This window comes from Perca flavescens, chromosome 12, assembly GCF_004354835.1.
Source record: "Perca flavescens isolate YP-PL-M2 chromosome 12, PFLA_1.0, whole genome shotgun sequence".
Taxonomy (NCBI): domain Eukaryota; kingdom Metazoa; phylum Chordata; class Actinopteri; order Perciformes; family Percidae; genus Perca; species Perca flavescens.
The window spans coordinates 33,866,325-33,881,113 of record NC_041342.1 but is presented as its reverse complement, the minus strand read 5'-3'; the positions used below and the strand labels follow the sequence as shown (position 1 = coordinate 33,881,113).

The following is a 14,789-nucleotide window of genomic DNA, read 5'->3' as shown; positions in this document are numbered from 1 at the left end:
ATACATGTGATTATAGATTTCTGTACAAACGTCCACAAAGAGAACAAAGTATAAAAGATTAAGGAGATCTGGTGCTTTCTCTCTTCAGACCTATGATGTGGAAGAGAAACAAGATACAAATACATAGATACAAATATTCATCAAACATTTAGAGAGCAGAGTTTTCATTCTCAGTTCAGGTCAACAAACATCATGAGCAGTGATAGCCTCCGTGGCTAAACAGACACAGGAAGGAGTCACCTAAAGAAACGCAAACATTTACATCCCAGGATGTGTGATTGATAGACGATCTTAATGCAGTGAAGAAATGCCACACCAATCAGCTATCAGCAACAAACACAGAGACAAAATAAGTTAAAGAGTTAAAACACAGAGATTAACCCTATACATGACTTCTTTCTATTTCAGTTTACAAAACTCAGCAGTGCCTCCAGGACAATAATAAAGCCGCAGACCAGCATAGAGAGGCTGAGTGAATGTGGTCTGGACTCTGTGGAGGAGAGTCATGGTTTCAGAGACACCGTAGAAGGACAGAATACCTGCACTGTGATCCAGGTACACTCCTACTCTGGAGGACACAGGACCTGAGACGGGAGTTCGGACATTGTTGTACCAAAATGAATAACTATTTTTTTCGCAACGTAACGCCCATGATTTGTCATTTAATCCAAATACACATTCATACCAGCTCCCTGCTCTGCTGATATTCTTGTATGCGACTGCTACACAAATTCCTACTCCTCTCCTCTCCACCTCCCAGTAACAACATCCAGTCAGACTCCCTCTACTCAGGACCTGAGTACATCCAGTGAATCTGTCTGGGTGACTAGAATAAGACTGTTGTTGTCTCATTCTTGTTGCTTTTCTGTTCCCCTCAGATAATAACAGATGTATGTATGCTGTGTTTGGGTCCAATGTGATTTCACGTGAATATTTTAGGAAATCAGCTCTGGTGTTGGGTTCTCCTTGTGGTAGTGAATCAACCACCTCAGTCCCTGTCAGTAAGAGGTTTGTCCTCTTCTCTCTCAGGACGTCCTGTAGTTTATCTCTGACTTCTGATACGGCCGCTGTCACGTCCTCAAAGCAGCTCAGAGGATGGATATGGATGCTGGATGCTGATTGGCTGAGTGGTGACAGTGAGGGGTAGTTGTGTAGAAACTGGTTGTGATCCTCTGTGTGTGAGAGCTTCTTCAGCTCAGCGTCTTTCCTCTTCAGCTCAGTGATCTCCTGCTCCAGCTTCTCCTGAAGCTCTTTGACTCGACTCTCTTCACTTTTCTGCTGGGATCTGACCTGCTGCTTCACATCAGAGCTTCTTTTCTCCAGGAGACGGATCAGCTCAGTGAAGATCTTCTCGCTGTCCTCCACTGCTTTATCAGCAGAGCCATTGATAACCTCCGCCTGCTGTTGAAGCAGCTTCACATCTTTCTCTCTGTCCTGGATTCTCTGCTGGATGTTTTGTCTACTCCCCTCAAGCTTTTTCTGCCTCTCAGTCCTTTCTGCTGCAGCAGAGACTGTGTCGTGGCCTTTATGTTCCTCCATTAAGCAGAGATAACAGATTAGCTGCTGATCAGTACGACAGAAAATCTTCATCACCTCATCATGACGAGAGCAGATGTTCTCCTGGAGCTTCTTGGAGGGCTCCACTAGCTTGTGTTTCTTTAACGGAGCCACATCATAATGAGGCTGGAGGTGGTGATCACAGTAAGACATCAGACACACCAGACAGGACTTGATGGCTTTTAGTTTTCTCCCAGTGCAGAAATCACAGGCCACATCTTCAGCTCCAGCATAGCAGTGATCAGCAGGAGCAGCTTGGAGTCCAGTCTTCTTCAGCTCCTCCACTAAATCTGCTAACATGGTGTTTTTCAGCAGGACAGGCCTCGGTGTGAATGTCTGCCTGCACTGAGGACAGCTGTGGCTGTTCTTATGATCCTCTTCATCCCAGTGGCTTTTAATACAGTTCATGCAGTAGTTGTGTCCACAGGAAGTAGTTACCGGATCCTTCAGTAGATCCAGACAGATGGAACAAAAGAAGGTCTCCCGGTCCAGCTGAACTCCTTTTTGTGCCATTTCACCTCTTAGTGAGGACTGTCTGACTGTGACTGATCTGTGACTGCCTTATCAAGTCCTTCGGGTCCAAGGTTCAGCTTTATTGAGATTATACAACACAGGGAGTGATTATAAAGCTTTAGTATCTTCCAGGAAGAGGAGCTGCATTTTGAATTTGGACTTTGATCATCAGTTAAAACCTGCTCCACATCTTAAAACATGACGTTTTAAGTTGTAAAATTACTCTTGGCTCCCCAGGTTTTGGTGATGGTTCTGTATTTCTCTAAATCTTCTTCAAAGTCTGTTAACTTTGTCTTTACCAGTTCAAAAATACCTGACTGACAACAGGAAGTTATCAAACTAAACGGTCATAAAAAAACTTAAATTGCTGTATAATAATCTTCTCACAAGTTTAACCCTTGTGTGGTCCTTCGGGTCCTTGTGACCCCAAGGACAAAACAAGGGTTAATACAGCACCTTAGTGCTGGTTTGTACAACATTTTGGCCAGCTTAAACTGTGTTTAAATGTGCTCTAGAAACAAACGTTCTTACTTTACAAGAGACCGGGTTTAGAGAGCAATTCTCAACAAAATAAACGGAAGTACATAACCCTTGTGTTGTCCTTTGGGTCCCGGTGACCCGAAGGACAACACAAGGGCTAAATGATGAAATCCTAGAATGCGTGTGAAAAGTATCAGAGATGAGTACTCTCAACACAGGTGCATCACAAGGTGCCATTTTATCACCTTTGTTATTTTCTCTGTAAACCACTAAGTGTAAAATCCAACCCAGACTCTTTCCTACAGTGTGCTGATGATGTGGTACTGGTTGGCTTTCTGTGTGAGGGGGACTCTGGAAAAGGTTGTACTTATTTTAATCACGATTTGCGTGCTTTCAGTTTTCACCCAGTGCAGAAATCACAGGCCACATCTTGAGCTCCAGCATAGCAGTGATCAGCATGGAGTCCAGTCTTCTTCAGCTCCTCCACTAAAACTACTAACAAGTTATTTTTCAGCAGGACAGGCCTCGGTGTGAACATCTGCCTGCACTGAGGACAGCTGTGGATGTTCTTATGATCCTCTTCATCCCAGTGGCTTTTAATACAGTTCATGCAGTAGTTGTGTCCACAGGAAGTAGAGACCAGATCCTCCAGTAGATCCAGACAGATGGAACAAGAGAAGGTCTCCCGGTCCAGCTGAACTCCTTTCTGAACCATTTCTGTTCTCAGTGACAACGCTCGTTCTGAACAGCATGTGTTTCTGCAGTGAACAGGGCTGGTCAGCTCTCAGATTTCTCCACGTTGCTTACACCCACTGAAGGAAAGGAACAAGATAATACAATATTATACTATCATTCCTTTTCAACACTATGACTTTTTTCCAATATATTATAACTTTTTTCAATACTATGAATTTTACAATATACTATGACTTTTTCAATATTATACTATGATTTTTTTTCACTTTTGACATGAGGACGACTTTATTCAACATACTCGGACTTTTGACTTTCACATATGACTTTTTCAATACTATACTAAGACTATTTTCAATATAGTATGACTTTATGATTTTTCGACATGCCATACTGTTACATCACATTTAAAAAAAACACAACATGACAATCAAGAATGAGTGACGGAGTCATTGTACAATCTCAAATTAAATAGTTATTTTCAACATGAAAAATGGTTCCCAAAAAAGGTGTTAGGAGCGACTAAGGGTCTACCACAAAAAATGAAATTCATTTAACAAAACTAGGCCTAGCTCTTTAAACACAAACAAAAGACATTGCCTTCTTCGCTAAAAAGTGCTTAACACAAGGGTGGCACCGACCAGTAAACTTTGTGTATCTATACAAAGTTAACGTGTGTGTTAAAAAGTACAGGGTACCCCAACTTACCGAAGGTCCTCAACCTCCAACCACATACAAGTCTAAACACAGAACAACAGCCACAGGTCAACCAGCAGGGAGCTCAGCAATCAGAGAGCAGTGTGCAGAGAGACATAACTCTCCTCAGGGGTGCTCCTTTTATTGGCTGCCTTGAATGCTGATTGGTCAACTCCAAGCACAGGTGGAAAGCAATCATCTCAATCACCTGGAGAGAAAACAGAGTGAGGAAGAGAGAGAAAAACAAGAGGGAAGACACATGCAAACACACAGACATGACAGACATGCTATATTATTGCATTTTGACTTTTTGGTGGAATACTATACAATGACTTTTGTATTGTATTGTTATGTACTGTTTTACATTTCTGCATCAAGATCTAAACTTTATTCAAATGTGAGGGATGCAACATTTGGAAGAACGTTTAAGGACAAGTGGCATGCATCTGTTTTCTAAAAAGATTTTGCATAACATTGAACTCATATACATGCATATCTTTGTTGTCATGCTATACTAGGACTTTTATTCAACATACTTTACTATGACTTTTGTGTAAAATTTCTTTTACTTTTTATTTCTTTTTTAAATACTATAGTCTCACTTTTTTGATTAGGAGGACATGTTATTAATGTAGCTCAGGCAATGTCCAAGTAAAGAAAAATGCTTCCAATACAGTAAGGTTTTTAACTTGTCTGATATGTGTCAATATTCAATTAATCACACAAAAGCTTTAACACTAAAACAACCCAAACACACAGTAGTAGAGCTGAACTTTAGTAACCGGAAACACAAGCTCATATTAGTGAGAATTAACCAGAACATTATTAAAAAACATGTCAAACATCAGAGTTTAGCTGGAATAAACAAAAGCAAACTACATAAAAACAATCTGTTACAACAACTTTCCGAAAAGAAAACATTGTTTTATTTTTCTTAGTTTCACACAACTAACCAAGATGTATTAAACCCTGTATTTGTATTATAAGCATTATTGTATCAGAGAAAAAACATGTTTTTAACTAAGACAGTGATCTGAGGGGCTTTATCCTCCACTACATCTCAGCTTATCAGGATGAAGGCGCCCTCTTGTGTCCTGCATCAGTTTTTACATTTCACTTGTTTACCTGCTGTGATTTTCAATGCAGGAATGCTGCGTTCAGGCCACCTGGGAATATCAGGGACCGCCCCTGTGATTATGTTGTTTTTCCAACTGCCAGCATTCACATGGTCGGGATGCGTGTTCTTCTTCTTCTGTTATATTGGCATTTGGCATAACAACTTGTTGCATGACTGCCACCAACATGGAGGCCACAATAGCAAAGGTTTGCTGCTGTTTTCTTATACGAGCATGGAAACAGCACATGGACAGGTGTTTGTTTGTGTTATCTGCAGGACAACGAATGGGAAAGGACACGGATAAGCTGTTGTTTTTTATACATGGGCCTATTTATGATTTATTTGAAACATGTTATGTTTGTTCTCGGCAGAGGCGTTTATCCACAATAAACAGTTTATTGTCATTGAAATATTTTCAGTGAACCAAATACACCTACATCAAACGCCAGTTGTCAACTCATCACCAAGTGAATGATGACGTTAGATCTGGAAAAATGTTTTTAAGATGCTCATGAACGCACCGGGAGACCTGTCCAAACGTTAAAAAACATCAGTAAATAGACATTTAAATAGACATCATATTACACTGTGTCAGTGTGTTCACATCAGTCACACCCTGTAACACTGGTGCTGCATTCAAGTCTCATGGGAAACATGGGAGTTACATGTTGAAATCAATGGATTATATGACGATACTTCGGTTTCACGAGTTTATTCACTCTGAATAAATTAAGGCAACTTAATGCATTTCCCAGAAGCCCCGATATGATATCGAAAAATTAGCTATTTGCGTGATCAGTCACAATGGAGTCGGAACCGGCACGACAGAGCCAGGGCAGCAATAAGTTTCTATCTTGGAAATTCAAACAGCATTTCACATTAAAGAACGAACAAGGAGAATGAAATACAACTAACTGTGCCGTGCAGCCTCTGCTTGCCAGCAACCAACCTCCTTTCAGCTCCAAATGACTCCACCTCCAACCTGAAGAAGCATCTTAAAGTAAGTTATTTATTTAATTAGCCAAGGGTAGTCGTCTGCTGTAGTTTTACTGGTCACCTTGCTATTTTAACATTGATGTGGGACTTTCCATTCTCCTACGTGCTGATTGACTAGCCCCGTTTGACATGGTAACGTTAGCTAAAATCAGCTCGTGGTAACTTAGACCGCGGTTAGATTTTTGTAGTATGCAGTTCGGGACTACCAATACAATAATCTATCTGCTTGTTCAGGTACACATTCAGCTAGTTGGAATAAAAAGAACACACCATTATAGGCCTGTTTAGTAAGCTGGATGTGATAGCCGCATTCCTACACTTATAAAACGCAGTTCAATGTGGAAGTAATCCTGAAGTAATCCAAGTATTCAGAATACGTTACTCAGATTGAGTAACGTAACGGAATACGTTACAAATTACATTTGTGGGCATGTATTCTGTATTCTGTAACGAAATACGTTTTGAAAGTATCATTCCCAACACTGATGGAGAGTGCCTAGACCCCCCCCTGGCTGCAAAATAAATTTGCTGCCACTAGGGTGCATCTAGATTTCTAGGCTAGAATTCTGCTGAAACAACGTGGAAACCAAAAGTAAAGAATCAACTTCACATTAAATGTTATTTTGTTAAAAAAAGTTATTTTTGAGTGTCAGGACTTTTAAGCCTATGTAATAAATCCTCTTTATTTGCTCAATTAACAAAGAAAATGTTGGTTGTAAAAAGCAACAAGTGATAGAAAACTTCTTCAATTGTCATATCAGTTTCACATTTTCTCCATCAGCTCTGTATGAAACCCTGGAATCAAGACAAGAAGAAAATACTTTGTTCACGTTAGTTTATTCATCATCAAAAACATTTAGATGGTTCACACATCCGATCAGTAAAGTCTGTTCTATAATATTTATGTACAGATTCAGCCACAAAATCAGTGTGTTTGACTCTCAGATATATAAAAGACAATAATGAATAATCTCCTTATTGGTTATGATCAGGATAAACAGATACATGTGATTATAGATTTCTTTACAAAGAGAACAAAGTATAGAGGATAAAGGAGATCTGGTGATTTCTCTCTTAGACCCATCATGTGCAAGAGAAACAAAAACATACAAATACATCGATACAAATATTCATCAAACATTTAGAGAGCAGAGAAGTTTTCATTCTCAGTTCAGGTCAACAAACATCATCATGAGCAGTGATAGTCTCCGTGGCTAAACAGACACAGGAAGGAGTCACCTAAAGATACTCAAACATTTACACAACAACTAATGACAAGATGTCAAAGGACATCCCATAATGTTTGACTGACAGCTGATCTCTGTGCATTGAAGAAAAATTTCACACCAATCAGCTCTCAGCAACAAACATGGAGACTAAATAAACTGAAGAGTTAAAACAGAGATTAACCCTAAATGACTTCCGTCTACTTCAGCTCACACAACTCAGCAGTGGTTCCAGAATAATCAAGACTAAAACCAGCATAGAGAGGCTGAGTGAATGAGGTCTGGACTCTGTGGAGGAGAGTCATGGTTTCAGAGACACTGTAGAAGGACAGAATACCTGCACTGTGATCCAGGTACACTCCTACTCTGGAGGACTCAGGACCTGAGACGGGAGTTTGGACTTTGTTGTGACAAAATAAATAACTATTTCTTTCCCAATGTAACGGCCATGATTTGTCATTGAATCCAAACAAACATTCATTCGACCTCCCTGCTCTGCTGATATTCTTGTATGTGACTGCTATGTCTACTCCATACCCTCTCCTCTCCACCTCCCAGTAACAACATCCAGTCAGACTCTCTCTACTCAGGACCTGAGGCCATCCAGTGAATCTGTCTGGGTGACTAGAATAAGCCTGTTGTTTTCTCATTCTTGTTGCTTTCCTGTTCCCATCAGATAATAACAGATGTGTGTGAGCTGTGTTTGGATCCAGTGTGATTTCACGTGAATATTGTAAGAAGTCAGCTCTGGTCTTGGGCTCTGGCTGTGACAGTAAAAAATCCTCTAGATTTTGGCTGAGTGGTGACAGTGAGGGGTAGTTGTGTAGAAACTGGTTGTGATCCTCTGTGTGTGAGAGCTTCTTCAGCTCAGCGTCTTTCCTCTTCAGCTCAGTGATCTCCTGCTCCAGCTTCTCCTGAAGCTCTTTGACTCGACTCACTTCTCTTTTCTGCTGGGATCTGACCTGCTGCTTCACATCAGAGCTTCTTTTCTCCAGGAGACGGATCAGCTCAGTGAAGATCTTCTCGCTGTCCTCCACTGCTTTATCAGCAGAGAGATTGATGGCCTCCACCTGCTGTTGAAGCAGCTTCACATCTTTCTCTTTGTCCTGGATTCTCTGCTGGATGTTTAGTCGACTCCCCTCAAGCTTTTTCAGCCTCTCAGTCCTTTCTGCTGCAGCTGGAACTGTGTCGTGGCCTTTATGTTCCTCCATTAAGCAGAGATAACAGATAAGCTGCTGATCAGTACGACAGAAAATCTTCATCACCTCATCATGACGACAGCAGATGTTCTCCTGGAGCTTCTTGGAGGGCTCCACCAGCTTGTGTTTCTTTAACGGAGCCACATCATAATGAGGCTGGAGGTGTTGATCACAGTAAGAGGCCAAACAGACCAGACACAACTTGATGGCTTTTAGTTTTCTCCCAGTGCAGAAATCACAGGCCACATCTTCAGCTCCAGCATAGCAGTGATCAGCAGGAGCAGCATGGAGTCCAGTCTTCTTCAGCTCCTCCACTAAAACTACTAACAAGTTATTTTTCAGCAGGACAGGCCTCGGTGTGAACGTCTGCCTGCACTGAGGACAGCTGTGGATGTTCTTATGATCCTCTTCATCCCAGTGGCTTTTAATACAGTTCATGCAGTAGTTGTGTCCACAGGAAGTAGTCACAGGATCCTTCAGTAGATCCAGACAGATGGAACAAGAGAAGGTCTCCGGGTCCAGCTGAACTCCTTTCTGTGCCATTTCACCTCTTAGTGATGACTGCCTGACTGTGACTGATCTGTGACTGCCTCATCAAGGGTTTAGTGTTCATTGTCATCACACAACAAAGGAAGGGGTTATCAAGCTTTTCTACATTCCAGGACGAGGAGCAGCACTTTCAGTTTGAACTTTGTTTCCTCATTTAAAATGTAACCTCAGTTAAAACCTGCTCCACATCTGACTATTTTATTCAATTGTCGTATACATATTTATTTACACATTTTGACGGTTAATTTGTGTTAATAAAATACTGCAGTATGCCTATGTGATAATCTGCTGTTACTCTAAAATATTATTCAAAGTTTCTCCTCACATTTCAACCCTCAACTCCTTTTTTGTTGCCATCCTGGAGCTAGGCAGTAACAAATGGGGGTCCTAGGTTCAAAATCCGGATGAGCCCCCATCTTTATATCTTCAGATACAGTATTAAGGGACCACTAAGGTCTACATAAAAGAGACTTCAGATACAGTATTAGTGGACCACTAAGGTCTATATAAAAGAGACTTCAGATACAGTATTAGGGGACCACTAAGGCCTTTATAAAAGAGACTTCAGATACAGTATTAAGGGACCACTAAGGTCTATATAAAAGAGACTTCAGATACAGTATTAGGGGACCACTAAGGTCTATATAAAAGAGACTTCAGATACAGTATTAGTGGACCACTAAGGTCTATATAAAAGATACTTCAGATACAGTATTAGTGGACCACTAAGGTCTATATAAAAGAGACTTCAGATACAGTATTAGGGGACCACTAAGGTCTATATAAAAGAGACTTCAGATACAGTATTAGTGGACCACTAAGGTCTATATAAAAGAGACTTCAGATACAGTATTAGGGGACCACTAAGGTCTATATAAAAGAGACTTCAGATACAGTATTAGGGGACCACTAAAGTCTATATAAAAGAGACTTCAGATACAGTATTACGGGACCACTAAAGTCTATATAAAAGCATCCAAAGAGCACTATGTCATGGGACCTATTAGACATGACTGATGTCTCTCATACTAACACACCCCACCAGCTTATGGATTAGTAAATTGGCCTTAAATGAACTTCCTTTGATTAATACGTGTCTGCGTGGCTGACTTTTTGGTTGCCAGTCTTTAGTCGGGCGATGACAGATGGGGGCTCATCCGGATTTTGAACCTAGGACCCCCATTTGTTACTGCCTAGCTCCAGGATGGCAACAAAAAAGGAGTTGAGGGTTGAAATGTGAGGAGAAACTTTGAATAATATTTTAGAGTAACAGCAGATTATCACATAGGCATACTGCAGTATTTTATTAACACAAATTAACCGTCAAAATGTGTAAATAAATATGTATACGACAATTGAATAAAATAGTCAGATGTGGAGCAGGTTTCATTTTAAATGAGGAAACAAAGTTCAAACTGAAAGTGCTGCTCCTCGTCCTGGAATGTAGAAAAGCTTGATAACCCCTTCCTTTGTTGTGTGATGACAATGAACACTAAACCCTTGATGAGGCAGTCACAGATCAGTCACAGTCAGGCAGTCGTCACTAAGAGGTGAAATGGCACAGAAAGGAGTTCAGCTGGACCCGGAGACCTTCTCTTGTTCCATCTGTCTGGATCTACTGAAGGATCCTGTGACTACTTCCTGTGGACACAACTACTGCATGAACTGTATTAAAAGCCACTGGGATGAAGAGGATCATAAGTACAGCCACAGCTGTCCTCAGTGCAGGCAGACGTTCACACTGAGGCCTGTCCTGCTGAAAAATAACTTGTTAGTAGATTTAGTGGAGGAGCTGAAGAAGACTGGACTCCAAGCTGCTCCTGCTGATCACTGCTATGCTGGAGCTGAAGATGTGGCCTGTGATTTCTGCACTGGGAGAAAACTGAAAGCACACAAATCGTGTTTGATGTGTCTTGTCTCTTACTGTGATCAACACCTCCAGCCTCATTATGATGTGGCTCCATTAAAGAAACACAAGCTGGTGGAGCCCTCCAAGAAGCTCCAGGAGAACATCTGCTCTCGTCATGAGGTGATGAAGATGTTCTGCCGTACTGATCAGCAGCTTATCTATTATCTCTGCTTAATGGAGGAACATAAAGGCCACGACACAGTCTCAGCTGCAGCAGAAAGGACTGAGAGGCAGAAAAAGCTTGAGGGGAGTCAACAAAACATCCAGCAGAGAATCCAGGACAGAGAGAAAGCGTATGTATAGGGACCAGAAGTTTTTGATACGCCCCTGCTGACTCTAGAGGATTTTTTACTGTCACAACCAGAGCCCAAGACCAGAGCTGACTTCTTACAATATTCACGTGAAATTAGACTGGATCCAAACACAGCTCACACACATCTGTTATTATCTGAGGGGAACAGAAAAGCAACATTCATGAGACAACGACAGGCTTATTCTAGTCACCCAGACAGGTTCACTGGATGGCCTCAGGTCCTGAGTAGAGAGAGTCTGACTGGATGTTGTTACTGGGAGGTGGAGAGGAGAGGGTATGGAGTAGACATAGCAGTCACATACAAGAATATCAGCAGAGCAGGGAGGTCGAATGAATGTTTGTTTGGATTCAATGACAAATCATGGCCGTTACATTGGGAAGAAAATAGTTATTTATTTTGTTACAACAAAGTCCAAACTCCCATCTCAGGTCCTGTGTCCTCCAGAGTAGGAGTGTACCTGGATCACAGTGCAGGTATTCTGTCCTTCTACAGCGTCTCTGAAACCATGACTCTCCTCCACAGAGTCCAGACCACATTCACTCAGCCTCTCTATGCTGGTTTTAGTCTTGATTATTCTGGAACCACTGCGGAGTTGTGTGAACTGAAGTAGACAGAAGTCATTTAAGGGTTAATCTCTGTTTTAACTCTTCAGCTTATTTAGTCTCCATGTTTGTTGCTGAGAGCTGATTGTTGTGACATTTCTTCACTGCACAGAGATCAGCTGTCAGTCAAACATTATGGGATGTCCTTTGACATCTTGTCATTAGTTGTTGTGTAAATGTTTAAGTATCTTTAGGTGACGCTTCTTCCTGTGTCTGTTTAGCCACGGAGGCTATCACTGCTCATGATGATGTTTGTTGACCTGAACTGAGAATGAAAACTTGCACTCTAAATGTTTGATTAATATTTTTATCGATGTATTTGTATATTGTCGTTTCTCTTCCACATCATGGTCGAAGAGACACACACACAATCACCAGATCACCTTTATCCTCTATACTTTGTTCTCTTTGTAAAGAAATCTATAATCACATTTATTTGTATATCCGGTTCATAATCAATAAGGAGATTATTCATTATTGACTTTTCTATATCTGATATATTTTGTGGCTGAATCCGTACATAAATATTATAGAACAGACTTTACTGATGGGATGTGTGAACTAACTAAATGTTTTTGATGATGAATAAATTAACATGAACAAAGTGTTTTCTTCTTGTCTTCATTCCAGGGTTTCATACAAAGCTGATGGAGAAAATGTGAAACTGATATGAGATTATAACTGAGGCAGTTTTCCTCCTGAAACACCACAAAGTACAGAGTTCATTTTAAGAGTCAGTCAGTCTCGGTCCTTTCTACTTTTCTCACTAAAACAGCTTAGTCACAGAGAAAGCAGATTTTTCTATCACTTGTTGCTTTTTACAAACAACCTTTTCTTTGTGAAATGAGTAAATAAAGAGGATTTATTATATAGGCTTAAAAGTCCTGACACTCATGAAATAACAAATAATGTGAAGTTGATTCTTTACTTTTGGTTTCCACCTTGTTTCAGCAGAATTCAAGAAGTCTGAGACATTTTAATGTTTAGCCTCAAATCTCACATTCCCAAATACTATTTACAACCTGAGAGCTGCAATTCTTCTCTCCCATGTTTCCCATGAGACTTGAATGCAGCACCAATGTTACAGTGTGTGACTACTATGAACACACTGACACAGTGTAATATGACGTCTATTTAAATGTCTATTTACTGAAGTTTTTTAACGTTTGGACAGGTCTTCCCGTGCGTTCATGAGCATCTTAAAAACATTTTTCCAGATATAACGTCATCATTCAGTTGGTGACGCATTGACAACTGATGTTTGATGTAGGTGACTTTGGTTCACTGAAAATATTTCAATGGCAATAAACTGTTTATTGTGGACAAACGCCTCTGCCAAGAAACATACACAGACATGTGTAGAAACTGTATGTTTCAAATTATTCATAAATAGGATCATGTATAAAAAAACAACAGCTTATCCGTGTCCTTTCCCATTCGTTGTCCTGCAGATAACACAAACAAACACCTGTCCATGTGCTGTTTCCATGCTCGTATAAGAAAACAGCAGCAAACCTTTGCTATTGTGGCCTCCATGTTGGTGGCAGTCATGCAACAAGTTGTTATGCCAAATGCCAATATAACAGAAGAAGAAGAACACGCATCCCGACCATGTGAATGCTGGCAGTTGGAAAAACAACGTAAACAAGGGGGCGGTCCCTGATATTCCCGGGTGGCATGAACGCAGCATTACTGCAGTGAACATCCCAGCAGGTTAACAAGTGAAATGTAAAAACTGATGCAGGACACAAGAGGGCACCTTCATAATGATAAGCTGAGATGAAGTAGAAGTTAAATTTCCTCAGATCACTGTCTGCATGACAGACAGTCATCAACAGGGTCTGGATTTATTTCAGTTATCCGACTAGTTCAGACAACTAGTTCAGTCAACTCAGGGTTTCCCAAACCAGTGGTGCGCGCGTTCACATAAAAGAGGAGGTGTTTGCACAGCACGACCAATCACAAATATCTACCAGAGCTGCAGGATTTTTATAAGAAGAGCAAACTATAATTCTACATAAATATGAAGAACACTGGCACGGTTTTACAGGGAAAACGCAATACAGTCGCTGCTTCCTAAAACAGGAAGGAAAGCTGGCAAAAAAAATATCAGATGCTGTAGATGCGTAAATCACAGCGCTTATTAATATAATTTCCCCATCAGTCAGGACCAAGATCTGACCATAATTACACTTGTGCTTTCCATAAACTGTGGTTGCTTTAGCCTATTATTTCAGTTGCAACCTTGGCAGTGGTAAGCGATCGTGAGAGCAAATAAAAAATATAAAAACATAATTCAAACCCATGTGCGCATTGGCGACACACGGCTCAAGAAGCCGACAAATAGCCGATGTGTAATTCCCTCCCATTAAAATATAAATATTTCATAAAAATACCCATCAGGGAATGTTAACGGGGCTGTCGATCTCTAAATGTTTTAACTTTTATGAGCACACCCCTCTCTCCCTCTCTCTCTCTTTCTCCCCCTTTCTCCCCCCCTCTCTCCACCTCTCTCTCTCTCTCCCCCTCTCTCTCTCCCTTTCTCTCCCCCTCTCTCCACTTCTCTCTCTCTTTGTCCTTCTCTCTCTCTCTCGCCCCCTCTCTCTCTTTCTCCCTCTCTCTCTTTCTCCCTCTCTCTCTCCCTCTCTCTCTTTCTCCCTCTCTCTCTCCCTCTCTCTCTTTCTCTCTCTCCCCTCACCGAGCTCCGCCTGATCTTCTAAGAACGGTGACGCCGTTATCAACCGAGTATTGATTGGTCAGTAGGCGGGGCTTTAACACTGGTTGATCTCTGATCTCCAACATAACCTGCTCCCGACCAAGTTAGGTGTTCAGCATAAGTTACCACGGCAATTGAACCCGATAACAACTGATCCACCTTTGTAGTACAGAAAATCCTGGGTTGAGCCTTAAGTTAGCTCGTAAACGCCAAATCCTGCTT

The 14,789-nt window shown here is 41.1% G+C and overlaps 2 protein-coding genes and 1 long non-coding RNA gene across 3 annotated transcripts; all 3 read right to left on the bottom strand.

Annotated features, from left to right (window-relative positions):
• Nucleotides 1–272: 272 nt before the first annotated feature.
• On the bottom strand, nt 273–2,515 carry LOC114564776 (tripartite motif-containing protein 16-like). Its single transcript, XM_028592328.1, has one exon. The coding sequence runs from the start codon at nt 2,068–2,070 to the stop codon at nt 400–402; it is 1,671 nt and encodes a 556-aa protein (XP_028448129.1). The 5' UTR covers nt 2,071–2,515; the 3' UTR covers nt 273–399.
• Nucleotides 2,516–2,906: 391 nt separating this feature from the next.
• LOC114564778 (uncharacterized) lies at nt 2,907–4,038 on the bottom strand. Its single transcript, XR_003693835.1, has 2 exons — nt 3,952–4,038; nt 2,907–3,362 (listed from the first exon to the last, which is right to left on the bottom strand). It is a non-coding gene; the product is annotated as an uncharacterized LOC114564778 (long non-coding RNA).
• Nucleotides 4,039–7,478: 3,440 nt separating this feature from the next.
• Nucleotides 7,479–9,020, bottom strand: LOC114564777 (tripartite motif-containing protein 16-like). The gene is made up of 2 exons (XM_028592329.1): nt 8,721–9,020; nt 7,479–8,483 (listed from the first exon to the last, which is right to left on the bottom strand). Exons 1-2 carry the CDS (start codon nt 9,018–9,020, stop codon nt 7,479–7,481), a joined length of 1,305 nt encoding a protein of 434 aa, XP_028448130.1.
• Nucleotides 9,021–14,789: the final 5,769 nt, after the last annotated feature.